At 50.6% G+C, this 15467-nt stretch overlaps 1 protein-coding gene across 1 annotated transcript; it reads left to right on the top strand.

The window, feature by feature from the left end:
• Positions 1-8: 8 nt before the first annotated feature.
• Positions 9-3161, top strand: LOC125759922 (uncharacterized). The gene has a single exon (XM_049419413.1). The coding sequence runs from the start codon at positions 9-11 to the stop codon at positions 3159-3161; it is 3153 nt and encodes a 1050-aa protein (XP_049275370.1).
• The last annotated feature ends 12306 nt before the right edge of the window (positions 3162-15467 follow it).

Here is a 15467-nt window from a genome sequence, read left to right as displayed (position 1 = left end):
AAAGCGCCATGGAACGACTGCAGAAGAAGCAAGCCACCCTTCGACAAGCCATCGACGCCATCATCGCAGAGAGCAGCGAGGAGCTGCAAGCGCCAGCAACAGCGATCGGTGAGCTTGAAGAACATTTGGAAAACCTTGTAGAGCAAGCAAATGAGCTAAAGGCAGTAAACGACGCCATCGAGAAGAACATTGAGCTGCAGGAACTCGATGCCGCGCTGACCGAATGCATTGACTACAATAAGAAAATCACCACTATGAAGACGAAACTCAAAAGAGCCATAAAAAACGAATCCTTGAGTGAAACAAGATCAAGCACTTCATCAGGAACGAACGATTCGGAACAAGCAGTACATTCTGGTGCTGTTCAGAGCACAGTAGCGACGACTCTCCAGCTGCCGTCATTAACAACCAGGCTTCCGAAGCTGGAGATCGCCAAGTTCAATGGAGATCTACGCTCGTGGACTAGATTCTGGAACCAGTTCGAGTCGACGATTCACAAAAATCCAGCTCTTCACACCATCGACAAGTTCCAGTATCTGACTAGCTATCTAACCGGAAAGGCCGCGGCCGCTATCGATGGACTGCCACTCAGTGATCGAAATTATGACATTGCTGTGAAGACATTGGTCGAAAGATTCGGCAGGGACGAGGTCATCATTGAGGAGCACATGGCGCGGTTGCTTGCGGTCCGCCCGGTGCACAATCTACACGACACCGAGAGACTGCGTACTCTTTACGATGAACTCCAGACGGGTGTCCGCAGTCTCGAGGCATTGGGTGTGGCCTCGAGCACATACGGCGTGCTTTTGTTGACGATCCTTCGGAAGAGCATCCCGAGTGAGCTTTGCCTCGAGTACTACAGGAGAAAGACAACATCGGAAGCCGTTCCTGAAGGCGACCTTCAGGATTTCCTAAATTTCCTGAAGGCGGAGGTAGAGAGCAGAGAGAGAGTACAACGTGCAGTACGACCGGTGCCTGACGCCGCTGTAAAACAGAAAGCTCCACTCACAAGAGATCGTCATCAAACACCGTCGGCGTCTGCTCTAACAGTGACTGGAAGCGAGGTGCATTGCGCCTTTTGTGATGAAGAAGGACATACCGCGGCGGAATGTATCAACCCCATTCCCATAGACCAGAAAAGGGCGGTGATGTCAAAGGAGAGGCGCTGTTACAAGTGCGCAAAAAGAAATCACCGTGCCGCCTTGTGCAGAACATCGATGTGGCTCAAGTGCGCGAAGTGCTCAGGACGGCACGCAACGGGTGTCTGCGAGCTCAACCAAAGAGTAACGCCGCCTCCCTCAGGCGAAGGTGCTGCACCAACAAGTACTACAGTCCAGTCATCGCTACAGGTGGAACGAAACCGAGGAAGGGCACGTGTACTTCTACAGACGGCACGAGCGCTTGCGGAAGGACAAAATAAGAGTGCTTTGGTGCGAATGCTTCTCGACGGGGGCAGCCAAAGAACGTTCATACAAGAGGAGGTTTCCCGCAGTCTAAAGCTCCGCGTCATAGGAGAGGAGAGGCTGACCATTTATGCCTTCGGAAGCCAGAGGCCATTAGAGGAAAGAAGTTGTCGTCGGGTGGAATGCTGGCTAAGAAACTGGCGCGACAACACCAGAGTCCGCATCGAAGCGCTGGAGATGCCCGAGATCAGCGGAGACCTGCTGCCACCACCGGACGACCGCATTGCCAACATCGCGCAGGAACAAGGCCTCGAGCTTGCTGACACAGTACCTGGTGGCTACCATCCTGGAGTTGGAGTTGAGCTGCTTGTTGGGGCAGATCACTACTGGGACATCACGACAGGAAGTGTCAAGCGACTCACTGAGAAGCTCGTGGCCGTGGAAACTGCGTTTGGATGGGCACTGCAGGGCACAGACACCACATCGTCTGCCGCAGCGTGCCTAACGAGCGTCGGCGTGATGCGAGTCAGCGTGAACACAGAACCAGATGACGTTTCTCGTCAACTTAGGTCATTCTGGGAACTGGAACACCTTGGGATCGTCGATGACGCACCGCTGACCACCGAAAACGACGACGTTCTTAGGGCATTTGAGGACACCATCGTCCACAAGAACGGTCGTTACGAAGTGAGGCTTCCATGGAAAGAGAACGCATCACAGCTGACAGACAACAAGAGGACAGCATCCCACAGGCTTCACTCACTCACGGCGAAACTACTGCGAAATGACGAAATGATCCGCAGCTATGATCAGGCAGTCCGGAACTACCTTGATGCCGGACACGCTGAGGAAGCCCCAGAACTGGGTGAGTCCCCGCAGGGGCCCATTTATTACATGCCGCACCGAGGCGTTGTCCGGCCAGGTAGCGAAACAACCAAGTTGAGGGTCGTATTTGATGCGTCCTCCAAAGCAGCAGGGAAGCTATCATTGAACGACGTTCTCTACGCAGGACCCAACCTAAATCCAAGTTTGTCAGACATCCTGATTCGATTTCGAGTGCACAATGTGGCCATAATGTCTGACATAGAAAAGGCTTTCCTCCAAATAGAGCTGGCTGAGAAGGAGCGTGACGCTCTCCGCTTTCTGTGGTATCAAAGTACACCAAAGCAAGGCGAATTACTACCCCCAATCAAAGAATACCGGATGACAAGGGTGCCATTCGGCGCTACGTGCAGCCCGTTTCTCCTCGCGGCTACCTTGCGTCATCATCTGAAAGGTGTCGAGGAGAACTTTTCCCGCACCGCTAAGCTCCTAAGTGACAACCTGTATGTCGACGACTTTGTGACTGGTGCTGACAGTGTAGAAGAGGCAGAGCAGATATGCAAGGAAGCGCAGGCTATACTCGAGATGGGAGGCATGAACCTCAGGAAATGGCGATCGAATAATCAAGACGTAATGGCATCGCTTACTAAGATTGAGACAGCCCAAACGGCTATACCGGAGTTGGGCCCCACAAAGATTCTCGGTGTGGAATGGAGGCCTGCGACAGATGAGTTCGTGTTTGAGATGTCCGCCCTGATTGCATTTTTGGCAAGTAGGCAGGACACAAAGCGATTTCTGTTACAGACCTCAGCACGCATTTTCGACCCATTTGGTTTCCTTGCGCCCACTACGATTACCGCAAAGATAATGTTTCAAAGCCTCTGGGTGCGGGGTACAGCATGGGACGAAATTATTCCCCCAGATGTGCAAGAGTGATGGGACAAATGGTGCCGGCAGCTTCCTCAGCTTCGGAAGATAACCATTCCAAGGACATTAGCTCGCGACCTGAAACGTGCCGAGACGAAACCGGAGCTGCACATATTTTCCGACGCGAGCCCGATGGCATATGGTGCAGTAGCTTACATCAAAGCGCGAAGTCAGGAGGGTGAGGTCACCGTAGTGCTGTTGATGGCAAAGGCAAGAGTCGCTCCACTTAAGCGGCTGTCATTACCGCGGCTAGAACTGATGGGAGCGTTGATTGGCGCACGACTCGCGAGCTACCTGACGAAACAACTTAACGTTGAGAACATTTCCGTGCACTGTTGGACTGATTCAACCGTCGCTCTCAGTTGGATCAAGAGCTGCGCTCAGAGGTGGAAACCCTTCGTTTCCAATCGCGTTCAAGAAATTCAAACACTGACAGATCCAGCAGCATGGAAACACTGCCCAGGCAAAGAGAACCCCGCAGATTTGCTGACCCGTGGGATATTGCCTTCTGAGCTGGTCGGACGCAAGGACTGGTGGACAGGCCCCGAGTGGCTAGAGAAAGTAGAACTAGACACTACAGTCTCAGAGTCCGATCTCGGTACGAGCCGGCTTTGCATGGAAGAAGAGCGAGCGGTCCAAGTGTTTAGCTCTGTCGCACTAACATGCCCGAAGCCACTGATTAATTTAGAAAATTATAGCTCCTTGACGAGAGTGCTCCGCGTAACAGCGTGGGTCAGGCGTTTCATTCACAACAGTCGATGTCGGTCGAGGTTGACGGGAGAGCTCACTGCTGAGGAAATAGCCGACGCGGAAAAGCTTTGGCAGAAAACCTGCCAATCAGAAACGTTCGGAAACGATGTTTGCGCACTGCGCGATTCTAGGCTTCTCGATCGGACATCACCAGTGATGGCATTAAATCCGTTCTTGGACAGTGATGGTATAATGAGAGTTGGTGGGCGGCTACAGTACAGTACAGAAGAAGAAGAAGCGAAGCATCCTGTGATATTGTCACCGTCTCATCCTTTCACGCGCCTGCTGATTTCCTGGGAGCACAAACGCCTACTGCATGCTGGAGTGCCGGACACGTTATCCTCTCTTCGAGAACGCTATTGGATCATTCGAGGAAGACAAACAATCAAATCCGTCATTCGACGTTGTCTTCCCTGTCAGAAGCAAAGCTGCCGTGCCGCAGAAGAGCCTACCGCCCCGCTTCCTGCCTGCAGAGTAACCCAAGCTGGCCCTTTCGAAACAACCGGTATCGACTTTGCGGGGCCAATATTCTACAAAGAAAGCGGGTCCGAACACAAAGCTTATATTGCTTTGTTCACTTGCGCGACGACAAGGGCCGTGCACCTCGAGCTTGTTAGAGACCTTTCATCAAAGTCATTTCTGATGGCGTTCAAGAGATTTGTATCGAGGAGAGGAATCTGCAAGGTTGTGCTATCCGACAACGCTCTGACATTTAAACGAGCTTCAAGGGACTTGAACCAAATGTTCCAAGCCATAAAGGGATGCGAGGTCCGTTCTTTCTTCAGTGGGCATAATATCAGTTGGAAATTCATTGTCGAGAGAGCGGCATGGTGGGGTGGCTTTTGGGAAAGAATGGTGAGAACCGTCAAGGGCACCCTTCGCCGAGTGCTCGGAAAAAGCTGCCTTGATTACGACAGCCTCTCCACAGTTCTAACGCAGGCAGAGGCTGTGGTTAATTCTCGTCCTTTGACCTTCATCTCTTCGGACGCGGGGGAGCTTATGCCCTTGACGCCTGCCCATTTCCTGGTCGGCCGCAAATTAACAAGCTTGCCTCCTCTGCGAGAGACCACGGGGTTGGAATCAACAGCAGGTACCCAGGGCCGAAGATGGAGGCAGCGTAGCGCCCTTGTCGATTCATTCTGGCGGCGTTGGAGACTCGAATATCTTCTGCAATTGCGTTCTGCGCATGTAACAAAACCAGGAACAGGAAGAAGCATCCATGAGGGAGACATAGTTCTGCTCGGGGAGGACAGAGCCCCTCGGCAGATGTGGAAGCTGTGCCGGGTTCTAAAAACCTTCCCGGGAAGAGACGGCCGAACACGCGCATGCCAAGTGCTTCTACCAAACAAGAGGGAGCTTCGACGACCGGTACAAGCCTTGTACCCGCTTGAGCTGAACGATTAGACAGCCAGCAAGGACAAAGACGGACGAGAATGAGCGTGTGCTCATTGCGGGGGAGGATGTTAAGAATTCCGAAGGCCTCCGCGCACCCTCCCGCCGCAAAGACTGCGCGCGCGGCCCAAGCCGTCATTTTCAACAACGCGCTGTTGTATTTTTATTTTGTTTCTATCCGTGCTAGTTGAGCGTGACGTGCACAGTCGACGCTTTCCAGGAAAGAGCCATAACTCCTCGTCTGCCGACATCGAGGGTCTCAGACCGCGCCACCTCCACCGGCATGGCCTCGGCGGGGCGCCTTTGACGGCGGTGTTGACTGAAGAGGAGCAGTGCGTCGTTCCGCGAGTGTTGTGCTTGTGGGGGTGGTGTACTGTTACGTCGGGAGGAGGGGACGGACTGCGTGCCTGCAGCCTGCGTGTTTACGACGCTCAAAAGACCTACTAGAGAGCGGACGCGTGTCCGAACGTTGAATGTATCGTGCCTTTCTCTGCTTTGTATAAGAATACAAGTTTTCCATTTTACAACGTAATGTGAGTTTGTCTTCATTTAATGTCTCACACGCGCAGTGAGAAGTGACGTATACCTGGCGATAGCGATTAGAGTCAGCGAGGAAGTTTAGGGCGCGAGTAATCATCTACAGCGCCGTTAAATACGCTTTGCTATTTGCGTCGCGTTTGTGACACTTGAGCTTGCAGCATGCCATCTTGCCGCAAAAACTGTCAGTGCATCGTAGGATATTGATTACGCAATGTACCACAGCGAATGTTTCAGAAAAGTATTTTCTTTTCTTGCTGATGATGAGCGTGGAGAAAAAAAAAAAGCGGGAAGAAAAATAGCAGTGCCAGTGTGAATTGCGCCTGACGGCCAGGTTCTGCGGTGTGTCGGTGTCACCTGCAAAATGTTCGCTTCTCCGCAACGCAGAGGAACCCGTTTTGACCACGTGACATTACTCGGCGGACGGCGCCGCTAGAACGACCGCAGTAAACAATGGTGCGGTACTGCTTTCTAAACGGAGCATATAACTCTCCGTCGTCCAGTGCCTTGAGGTAACATGTGCATGACGCCTAGAGGAGGGCTCCAATGGGTGCCATTCCGCTCTCATAGGAATGCGAATCATTAACCCTTTCCCTACCGAGTTTTTTGTCCGAAAACTATACAAAAATACAGATTTCTTTTTATTTGCCAATCGGATTCTACGTGTCTTGAAACATCTCTGTTGTGTGTACGGTTTGGCGCGTGCATGCACCTTATATGCTGATGTCATCTGTAATTACGTGTTCCCTGCCTGGTAGATCTTATTTTTCACGTTTTTCTCAGTGATAAGGGTGTTTAGGGCATTGCAAACACCCCACAATAAGGGCGTTAGGCCAGTGGCAACACCACTGGGTGTTTTGATACTTGAAAACACCCTTTTCCTATGATGTAAGAGTGTAGTTATAGACACAGCAAAACCTCCTTAAGGGTGTAAACTGGTTTATTGTGTATGGTAAACCTTGTGTGATAAATTTTGAGCAAATTTGCGAACCGGTTCCCAGTTCCTATATACACCCACCAGCCAGTGCCGGAATTACTGCCGAAAACTTCATTGTAACAGACAAGCATGGCCTTTCTCTCTTTGTCATATGTCATGTTGTAGCGTACGAAGTTTTATTACAAAGTTGTCTGGTCGGCGAGGGATGCGCTGTATCATATTATGAAACACTTGTAAACTGAATTCCTAGCTGCATGCATACGAAGCTTGAGCGTCAGCGATTGCTTTTAGCGGAAACGTTACCTCCGTCGCAGCTGCGCAGGAATTGTTGTGAACGAAAATCTCCTCACTTCTGTCACCCACAGAAGCACTTTTGCTGAAACTGATTGCAAAAGTAATAAGAATGACAACAACAACAACAACAACAACAACAACGATAATACAAATACAAGAGAGGCTTTCCGCTTTTGAGGGCAGATTTATGAAGACCCTTATTTTTGCGTTAAAAAAAGCCGGAAATGGCAATGTTACTGAAAATGAGACGGGAAGCTTACCACTCCGCAACAACCGCAACGGCGCGATGCTACAACTGTGCAAGCAGCGTACCATTGGCCACGTCATCCGGACAAACGTGATAATATTGCGCGCCCCTGTGAGTGTTTGTGACAGTTTTAACAGCGAAGCAGTCTGGCTCGACTGCCGCGGTTGCGGGACCGTGACCACAGCCAACTCGCGTGCGCGCCCGGACCGGAAAAAAAGGCTCGCCGAAGCTACAAACTTCGCACCGACGGAAAGGAAGGACGTCACTGTCGCGGAACTATGCGACCGCAACCGGTGAAAATCCTGTCTGCCGCAAGCCACACCACGCAACTATTTTCCGGACGCCACGCGTTGGGTATATATATTTGTATGCAGTGGCGTAGCCAGGGAGGGGGGGGGGGCACACCGGGCCCGTGACCTCCCCCCCCCCGTATTTTTTTGCCATCGCACACAGAGCACAAAATGACACTCGACCACATCTGCCTGCCCGGCCCCCACTTCAGATCAAGGTGGTACCCAACCCCCCCCCCCCCCCCGGACAAAATTTCTGCCTACGCCCCTGTTTGCATGTACTAAAAAATGTTGACACGTGGCTTACGATATGCGAGTTCTGTCGCTACTAAATGAACGATACGCAACTTCATTTTTATTTTTCTGGCTGGCCTTACGAACACTCGTAGTATTTCTGCACAATCTATCGCAATTCACCGCAGGCAGGCACTCGGGAGAAGACTATTCATTCGTAAAAGCAAAGCTACACATGGCGCTGTGAAATAAGCACGTCCGTTTCTGTAGCGAGTTTACAAACCGGCGCCCTTCCGCACATCCGTTTGACATCACGTACGGAGAGAGAGCACGTGCGTTTGTTCAAGTTTTATCGCGTACCTTATCGCTGTTCTCGTCGCGATATCCTCGTTGGTGGCACATGGGAACGCAGCGCGTCTACACCATTGCAGCACGCCGTCTCTACGAAAAACGTTGATGACAGTTCACGATTCGGTGGTGCTGAAATGTCACGCACTGGCACATTGCCGAAGCCTGCGTCGTCTGCTGCGGTGCCCTCACAATGGCGGCAGACTGTAGTTTGCGTGCGCGGCGCTAGGGGCGCCCTTTTTCGAAAAGGGTCTAACAGGGCGAGCGGGGAACGCGGTAGACAGGCGCGCGAGAGGAGGGGAGCGTAGGAGAGGAGAGAGAGGGGGAGGCGCAGCGTAAGAGAGAAGAGGGGGAGGAGGATGCGCATGCGCAGTAAGGGTGGTCCCGCCGCACACCACCACCGCCTTGAACTCGGCTATAAGATGATTCGCATCTAAAAACCGTACTCAGGCGCATAAAACATGAGGCAAGCTGCCCACACACGCGGTCACACACAAGAAAGACACGACAAAGCACACGAAATTGCTGCTGGTTTGTGGGCTGATGCGGACGCTTGCTTGCGCCAACCTACTAACTGACGGGACTGTTGCTTCCATCACACTTCATCGGAAGCATCAACAAAGTCAAGCGGAGTCAACCGAAGCAAGCGCTGCACTGAACGCGCGCAGCGCTCTACCCGCTTTATATTCACACTTGAAGGAGAGGAGACTAGAGGAGGAGAGTAGCACATGCGCCGCGAGAGCAGAAGCGAGAACGCAAGAGAAGCGCAAGCAGGTGGTAGGAGAGAAGTGGAGAGAGTAACGCGCAGCTGTTGGAGAGAAGGAAGGAGGAGGGTTGCACATGCGTAGTGTGAGTGCGGACGCCGACGCCGCAGGACATGCCGCCGCTATAAGATGCTTCGCATCTAAAATGAAGAAGACAACGGTTAGTCCAAAACTAGGGAACGGGAAAGGCAATGGCGGCTGATGGAACATCCCGAAGCGATGGAAGGCCTACGCCAACGACGACCTGCCCGTAGATCTATGAGGGATGCGAACACTCGGCTTCAGCGCGAGTTTCTGTCTCTGGAGTTTGGACATCCTATCGTGTCTGCCACTGTATGAGAGGTGCGAACGCTTGGTTTTAGCGCGAGTTTATCTCTGGAGTTTGGACATCGGTGTCGTGTCTGTGGTTTAACTCGAACCTTTCTACGCCGAGAATCAACGTAGGAACAACCTAGCATCACCTAGCTAAGGCTTAGCAATGGCCTAGAAGCAACCTATAAACAACCCTCATCACCTAGCTAAGGACTAGAAACAACCTAGAAGCAACCACATTAGTCTTCAGAATCATCCAATTTAGCTGTTTCAAGGCTTGCGAGGCTTTGTGTTTAGTGCAAGCTTCACCATTTTTAGATGCGAAGCATCTTATGGTGGGTGCTTTGTCCGTCCCTCCTTCCCGCGTCCGGTGGCGTCCACCCCTCCTGCGCATGCGCGTTCCCTCCCTCCCTCTCTCTCTCTCCTCTCCTACGCTCCCCCCTCTCTCCTCTACGAATCCTCTACTCTACGGAGTGGCGCGCACGACAGGTGGTGCGACAGCTGCATACTCCGCTGGGGGCGCCACGGTAGTTCCGCGGTATGAAAACGACGGAGCGTGCGCGCCTCATTCTCTCTCCTGTGCAGCGCCGCAATGAGCGCTCGGGCCGCTGCCGCGAAAAGGGAGCGGCGACGTGGTGATCCCAACTTCGGTCTCGCGAAGCCGAAAGGAAACGTGAACGGCAGCAAGCGGACCCAGATGTTAAAAAATTATTGCGATATCAATTATATGGACAGTCTCGGCTGGTTTTTGCTGTCGCCGTCACCGCCGTCATGCACGGTATATGCATAAGTATGTGTATATATATAAAAGTCCCGAAGAAATATACTCCAGAAAAATGCTTCCGAAGCGCGGAATCGAACCAGCGACCTCTCGCTCCGCAGCGCGTGGCGCTAACCACTACGCCACAAAACGCAGATCCTTCAGGTAGCTAACGGCGAGCGTTATATACACACCCTTTACCGCGGGCAGTACTCCGAGACGGCAGGCGCTTATAAGCGTTTCGTCATTACCAGCGAGAAGGCGCGAGGAGCGCAACGGGCGCATTTAAACGTCGTCGGCCGGCTCACTCGCTTCTTCTAATATTTGCGCAGGGAGAACCTTGCCCTTCCGCTGTCTGCTCGCGCGGTTATCTCGTGGTGAGGGGAGGAGGGATGTTTCGAGCTTTCACCGTGATGTCCGCGCTGATGTTACGGAGCGTACGAAAGTCACTCGAGCTCAAGGGACGTAGCTAAACGAACAAACACAAGATAAGCGCGAACTATCAAGTGCCACAGCTCGACACTTGAAGCACGCCAGTTTCCTTCGCTGCTTCGGCCGCCTTTGCAACAGGAGCGATGTTCAAACTGAGAGTATCCATTGGCTAGCCTCACTTCGTATAGCATTACAGTTTCTTGCTATCGCATTCATTGCTTCGCCCTTGTGGCGAAACTGTGACTTTTTTAAGTACATCTTTAGCAGATCTTATGAAACTGACATCACAATATTACTTTAGCCGCGAGTCCATTTTTTTTTCGATTTCGACGCGGCAACACACATATTTGGAAAGCGTTGTATATATTTTTTCCAAGTGTTGGCGTTTTAAATTTGTTGAAATTTATGAATTTACCCATTTATGCCAATTTCAGTACAAAAATTGAAGCCTCCGAATCACAATTTCCCTTTTAACAATATGCATAGACAGTGCCATTTTCTGATCCTTCAGTGTGGGTGTCTGAGCTTTTCTGTACTTTCCTGATATCATTTTGATCATTGCTCATTTTTTTGCTTATGCAATTTTTGCAAATTCCCACGATGACTATATGTGAAAAATAGGCGCTTCTAGTGTCGTCAACATTTTTTAAAATGTCGCAATTTCATACCACGCAGGCGAAGCATAGATGACTGCACGAAGCTTCGTAGATTCAACGGCCCATTTGAATGGCAGTTAACATTCGCTTGCTATATAATCAAACAGACAGCACGGCGCTATCTTCTGTGCTGCTTGAGGGAGCGCGTCTCAGCCGGCTGACCTTCGCGCTCGTTCCCTTGCACATACATGGGGCATACGTATCATCTTACTATCACACCTGAACGTTAAGCCCCAACCGCATGCACGCGATTTTCGGGCGACAGTGACGAGCGACAGCGACGAGCGATATGATTTGCTGTCGCGGAGGGCCATCCATCGCCGTCGCTTGTCGCGTCGCAGCTTTCTGGAAAACTAGAAAAAATCGCTTGTCGCCCGGAAGTGAGCGTGACGATTTCCGGCAACATGGCAGCATCACCGATCCTCGCTTCGGTTGCAATTTGCTCTTGATGCTTCCAATCGGCGCGTACTTCAATGAATGCAAGTTATAGCGTACCTTCTTTGCAACCCCATCTCACGTGGAGAGCGAGGCAGCGGCCGTATTTTGTCGTTAATTTTGATCGACGGCTCGTTTTGATGTTTCGTTGGTAGCTTGCTGCAATGATGGTAGCTTGCTGCAATGTCAGTTTAATGTGCGTCGTAGCGTCGTAGACGTCGTAGATGCGTAGTAGATATCGTGCGCTTCCGCGCGCCCACTCGAGGTCACAGCAGATACTACTGTCGCAGTTAAACAAAACATTGCAAAAAAAAGAAAATCCCGTAATGCTGCTGTGACTTCCTTATCTCACACAAGTCAATAATAAATTTGACATACTGCCATTCATCTACTCTGTAATTCTTTTTTGCAATTTACCTGCGTGCACGCAATAGTTTTAAATCTAGGAACCATGACACTTTGTTGCGAACATGTGGGTGCTCCCGTCGCGACGCGACATCGCGACGGAGCCCGTTTGTCGCTGTCGCTCGTCGCCGTCGCTCGAAAATCGCGTGCATGCGGTTGGGGCTTTACGAGGGAAATCACGGCGACAACGACGACGAAAAGCCGCCTGGTGTCTCCATATTTGTTATTGCAGTAAGTATTAGGAGCCGTTTGCCGGGGAAATGGGGGCAAGCGAAGCATGGCGTATGCCTTCGTGACCTCTTATTTTTCTTTCTTTTGATTTCATTAAAAAAAACCTTGTGCAATGCTCCCTCCTAACTTTTTCCTTCCTCCATGCCGGGAACTGGACCTTCACCAAAGTGCTTAGCAGCGCTACACTTCTGTTGCTACAGGCAACAACGACAGTCATGCGTGACCAAATGAAATGGAACAATTACTCGCCGGCGTCGGGTTTGTCGCGACCGTTTCCGCCGCCGTCACCGACATCTGTAACTCATGAAAACTTCGCTTAAAATGGAAAGTTGGAAAGTTACAGTTCCACTCACAATATGAAGCAGTGGCACGGCAGCTGGCACATTATTCTACGTAGTATAGGTATTGCATTTCGAAGACGATGACTTTCTGGACTCTTGAACGCGCTATCTATACGGGGAACGATGTCAACGATATTTTCTTACCCGATTAAACTACCGTGTTTACTGGCATACTGCCAACGATGGCTAACCTCTGTTAGCAAGGACTATCTATAGTGTTGGCTAACATTTGCTAGTATTTGCTAAATCATGTCTAATGCTCGATAGTGCTGCCTAATGTTCACTGAGGGGTGTCCCTTGTCGATCATCCCCGGTTATAACGATGACATTCTCTTCATTCTTTGCTAGCATATGGTTGCGTTGTCTACGAAATTTTATTGTTTATTTTTTAAGCGCCATTGCTTTTCGGGTGTGTAAACAGGTTCATATTCGTGCGACCACTCTCCGTTTGAAGAGAAGAGAGTTATTCGTAGACAACTGAAATAATGAAGTCCGGTTATCCGTCATTTGCTGATGCCACGCACGCTCCTCTTTCGCAGGAGAACTAAAGAAGCAACCCGGGTCCCACTTTTACCTAGTCTGCCATGCGGAGGGGACACGCCCTCGTGGTAATGGCAAAGGGAGTGGGATGCGGCTTTGTCTTGCTTTTTGGTCCTTGTCTTGCTGTTGCTGCTATTTCTTTACCTCGACGCTCGCTTGCGGATAAGATATCATACCGTGGCAGCTCTTAATCACAGCACGTCAACTAATCGCAGTGGTGCTATCCTTCGTGTCAGCTCATAAACATCTCTCGAAGCACTTCGACATTTTCGGGACAGTCACTGATGGAAACCACGGCGCGGGAATCCAAGCCACTCAGGGGGCTGGACACATAACAGCCATCCTCGTGGCCTCTATCGGGAGCTAACGTCCCAGTGTGCAATGATCGAGTTAAGCATTCAACTTTAGTAAGATCAACTTGTGTACGTCGCCCTATCGGCCCCACGCTAGGCAACCTTACATACTCTAGCATACTAGTGTAGCCAACTTACCGAGGCTAAGCGCCGTCAGGCCGAGGAATACCACGCAGTCCCATGTGTGCCCGCTGGGTGGAGTCATTGCCGTAGAAGACACCTCGGAGGGCACCGTTGACGAAGTGGGGCGCGTAGGCTGTGGCTCTCGATGTTATTCTGCACGTGTCGTATCGAGAGCGCGCGATATGACACCTGTTTTCTCTCTCACTCTCTTTCACTCTCGCTCTATTTGGACACCGGAAGCAGGGCTGGGCAGTATCGCGATACAAGAGTATCGCGTTAGTATTTCAGAGATACTTTTGAGTATCTGTATTTCTGTATCGAGATACATTTGAAAAATGTATTTGTATCTCAGTAGTGAAATACATTTACGATGTATCGCCTGTATCGCGATACTATGCAGTACACGGGTAACTCGTTACATGTTTTTTTTGTGTCGGAAATGAGTTGAGGCGTGTTTCCAATGGGGGAATGATGTTCTTTTTTTCTTTTTTGTGCCAAGACAAGCAAAGGCGCGCCGCCGGTCGCCGACAGATAGGGCGGCGATCGTTTCCCCTCAAGCACAGAATGGTCCATGTGGTAAAGCGCGCGACGCCGCGGACAGCTGAATCGCGGGGGCAGTGTTGTCGGCCTCTGCCGACGAAAGTCGCTGTCTCTCAAGGTCAGTACAGCACGCCTAATTTTTTTCGGGTGGCAAGCCCTTACTTCGCGACCCCCCCCCCCCCCCCCCCCGCGCGGATACCGCCTTGGAACAGGCTTTGCAATGCTTCGCGTCCGTTCAGTTTCCAAAGCGGCGGCACTTCCAAAAGCAGTTCCCGTAGTCGCGGCGGAAGTGTCTAGAAGATGGCTATCTTTGACGCGCTTTCAGCCACCTCTCCAATGTCAGGGTGCGTTCTTAATTGATTACATGCGTGAAACGGTCTTTTGTGGTAGCAGGCTCCCCCACCGCCGGAGCCGACTTCGCCTGTTGCGGCTTTTTGAAATGGGTGCTGGTAGCGTCGGTGGCGGTGAAAGCTTCATTGAAGCCGACAGGGTCAGACGGCTGAGGATTCCGAAGATGGGAACCGACTTCGGATTCTGAACAGTCAGAACAACCCAAGTGAGGGCGGAAGTGTTTCGGTATCTAGATGACCCGAGAAGAGATATCACCACGCTGCAGGGCAATCCGGCGTTGAAGGCGGTATTTATTCATTATAACACGAATTTGTGCTCGCTTTCAGCGGTGGACAAACTTTCTTTCTTTCGTGAGTCTATTGCTGAGGCTGAACCGACGATGTTAGAAGACAGCTCATTTGAGAAGCCTACACAGCAACCTTCTCAGCAAAGGAGATCTTCAAAATAAATGTGTGCTTTTTCTCAATTCACTGGTGTTCATTAGTGACTCGAGTGATTTGCTTAAAGTGTGCTATTTCTAGCATAGCTTAGTTTGTTCGCCAAGTATGTCGATTTCGGTGTCCAATCCTTGTTACTGTTGCTGTGAAATAGTGTATTTTTATTGGAATTGATACTTGTAATTATGTCATTATTACTAATTATGTACTTTGTCCCCCCCTCCCCTGTAATGTCTTAATGGCGCTGAGGGTACTGTAATAAATAAATAAATGAACTAAACGTTTCGATGCGCTGTAACTTTAATTACAACATTATGCTGCACTAATAGGTGTCTTTGCGTAGTATGAGCATCCTTGAAATAAAAAAAAAGTATTCCAGTATCTGTATCGCTGTAACTGTATTCCGGAATACTTTTTTCGTCTCATTGCAAAAGTATCTCCGAAATATCCCGTTACGTTAAAGGCAAATGTATCTCAGTATCTGTATTTTAGGCTTCCAATTCATGTATTTCGATATCTGTATTCCGGAATACTTTTCTGAGTATCTCTGCCCAGCCCTGACCGGAAGACACGCGAGAAAGCGCTCAAACCGATGTATTCGTCAAA

This window comes from Rhipicephalus sanguineus, chromosome 9, assembly GCF_013339695.2.
Source record: "Rhipicephalus sanguineus isolate Rsan-2018 chromosome 9, BIME_Rsan_1.4, whole genome shotgun sequence".
NCBI classification, from domain to species: Eukaryota; Metazoa; Arthropoda; class Arachnida; order Ixodida; family Ixodidae; genus Rhipicephalus; species Rhipicephalus sanguineus.
The sequence above is the reverse complement of the archived record's forward strand: the minus strand, read 5'-3'. Positions and strand labels throughout refer to the sequence as shown.

Bases quoted from the DNA above. Each gene is read 5' to 3' on its own strand.
- LOC125759922 (XM_049419413.1), top strand. From the start codon at position 9: ATGGAACGACTGCAGAAGAAGCAAGCCACCCTTCGACAAGCCATCGAC.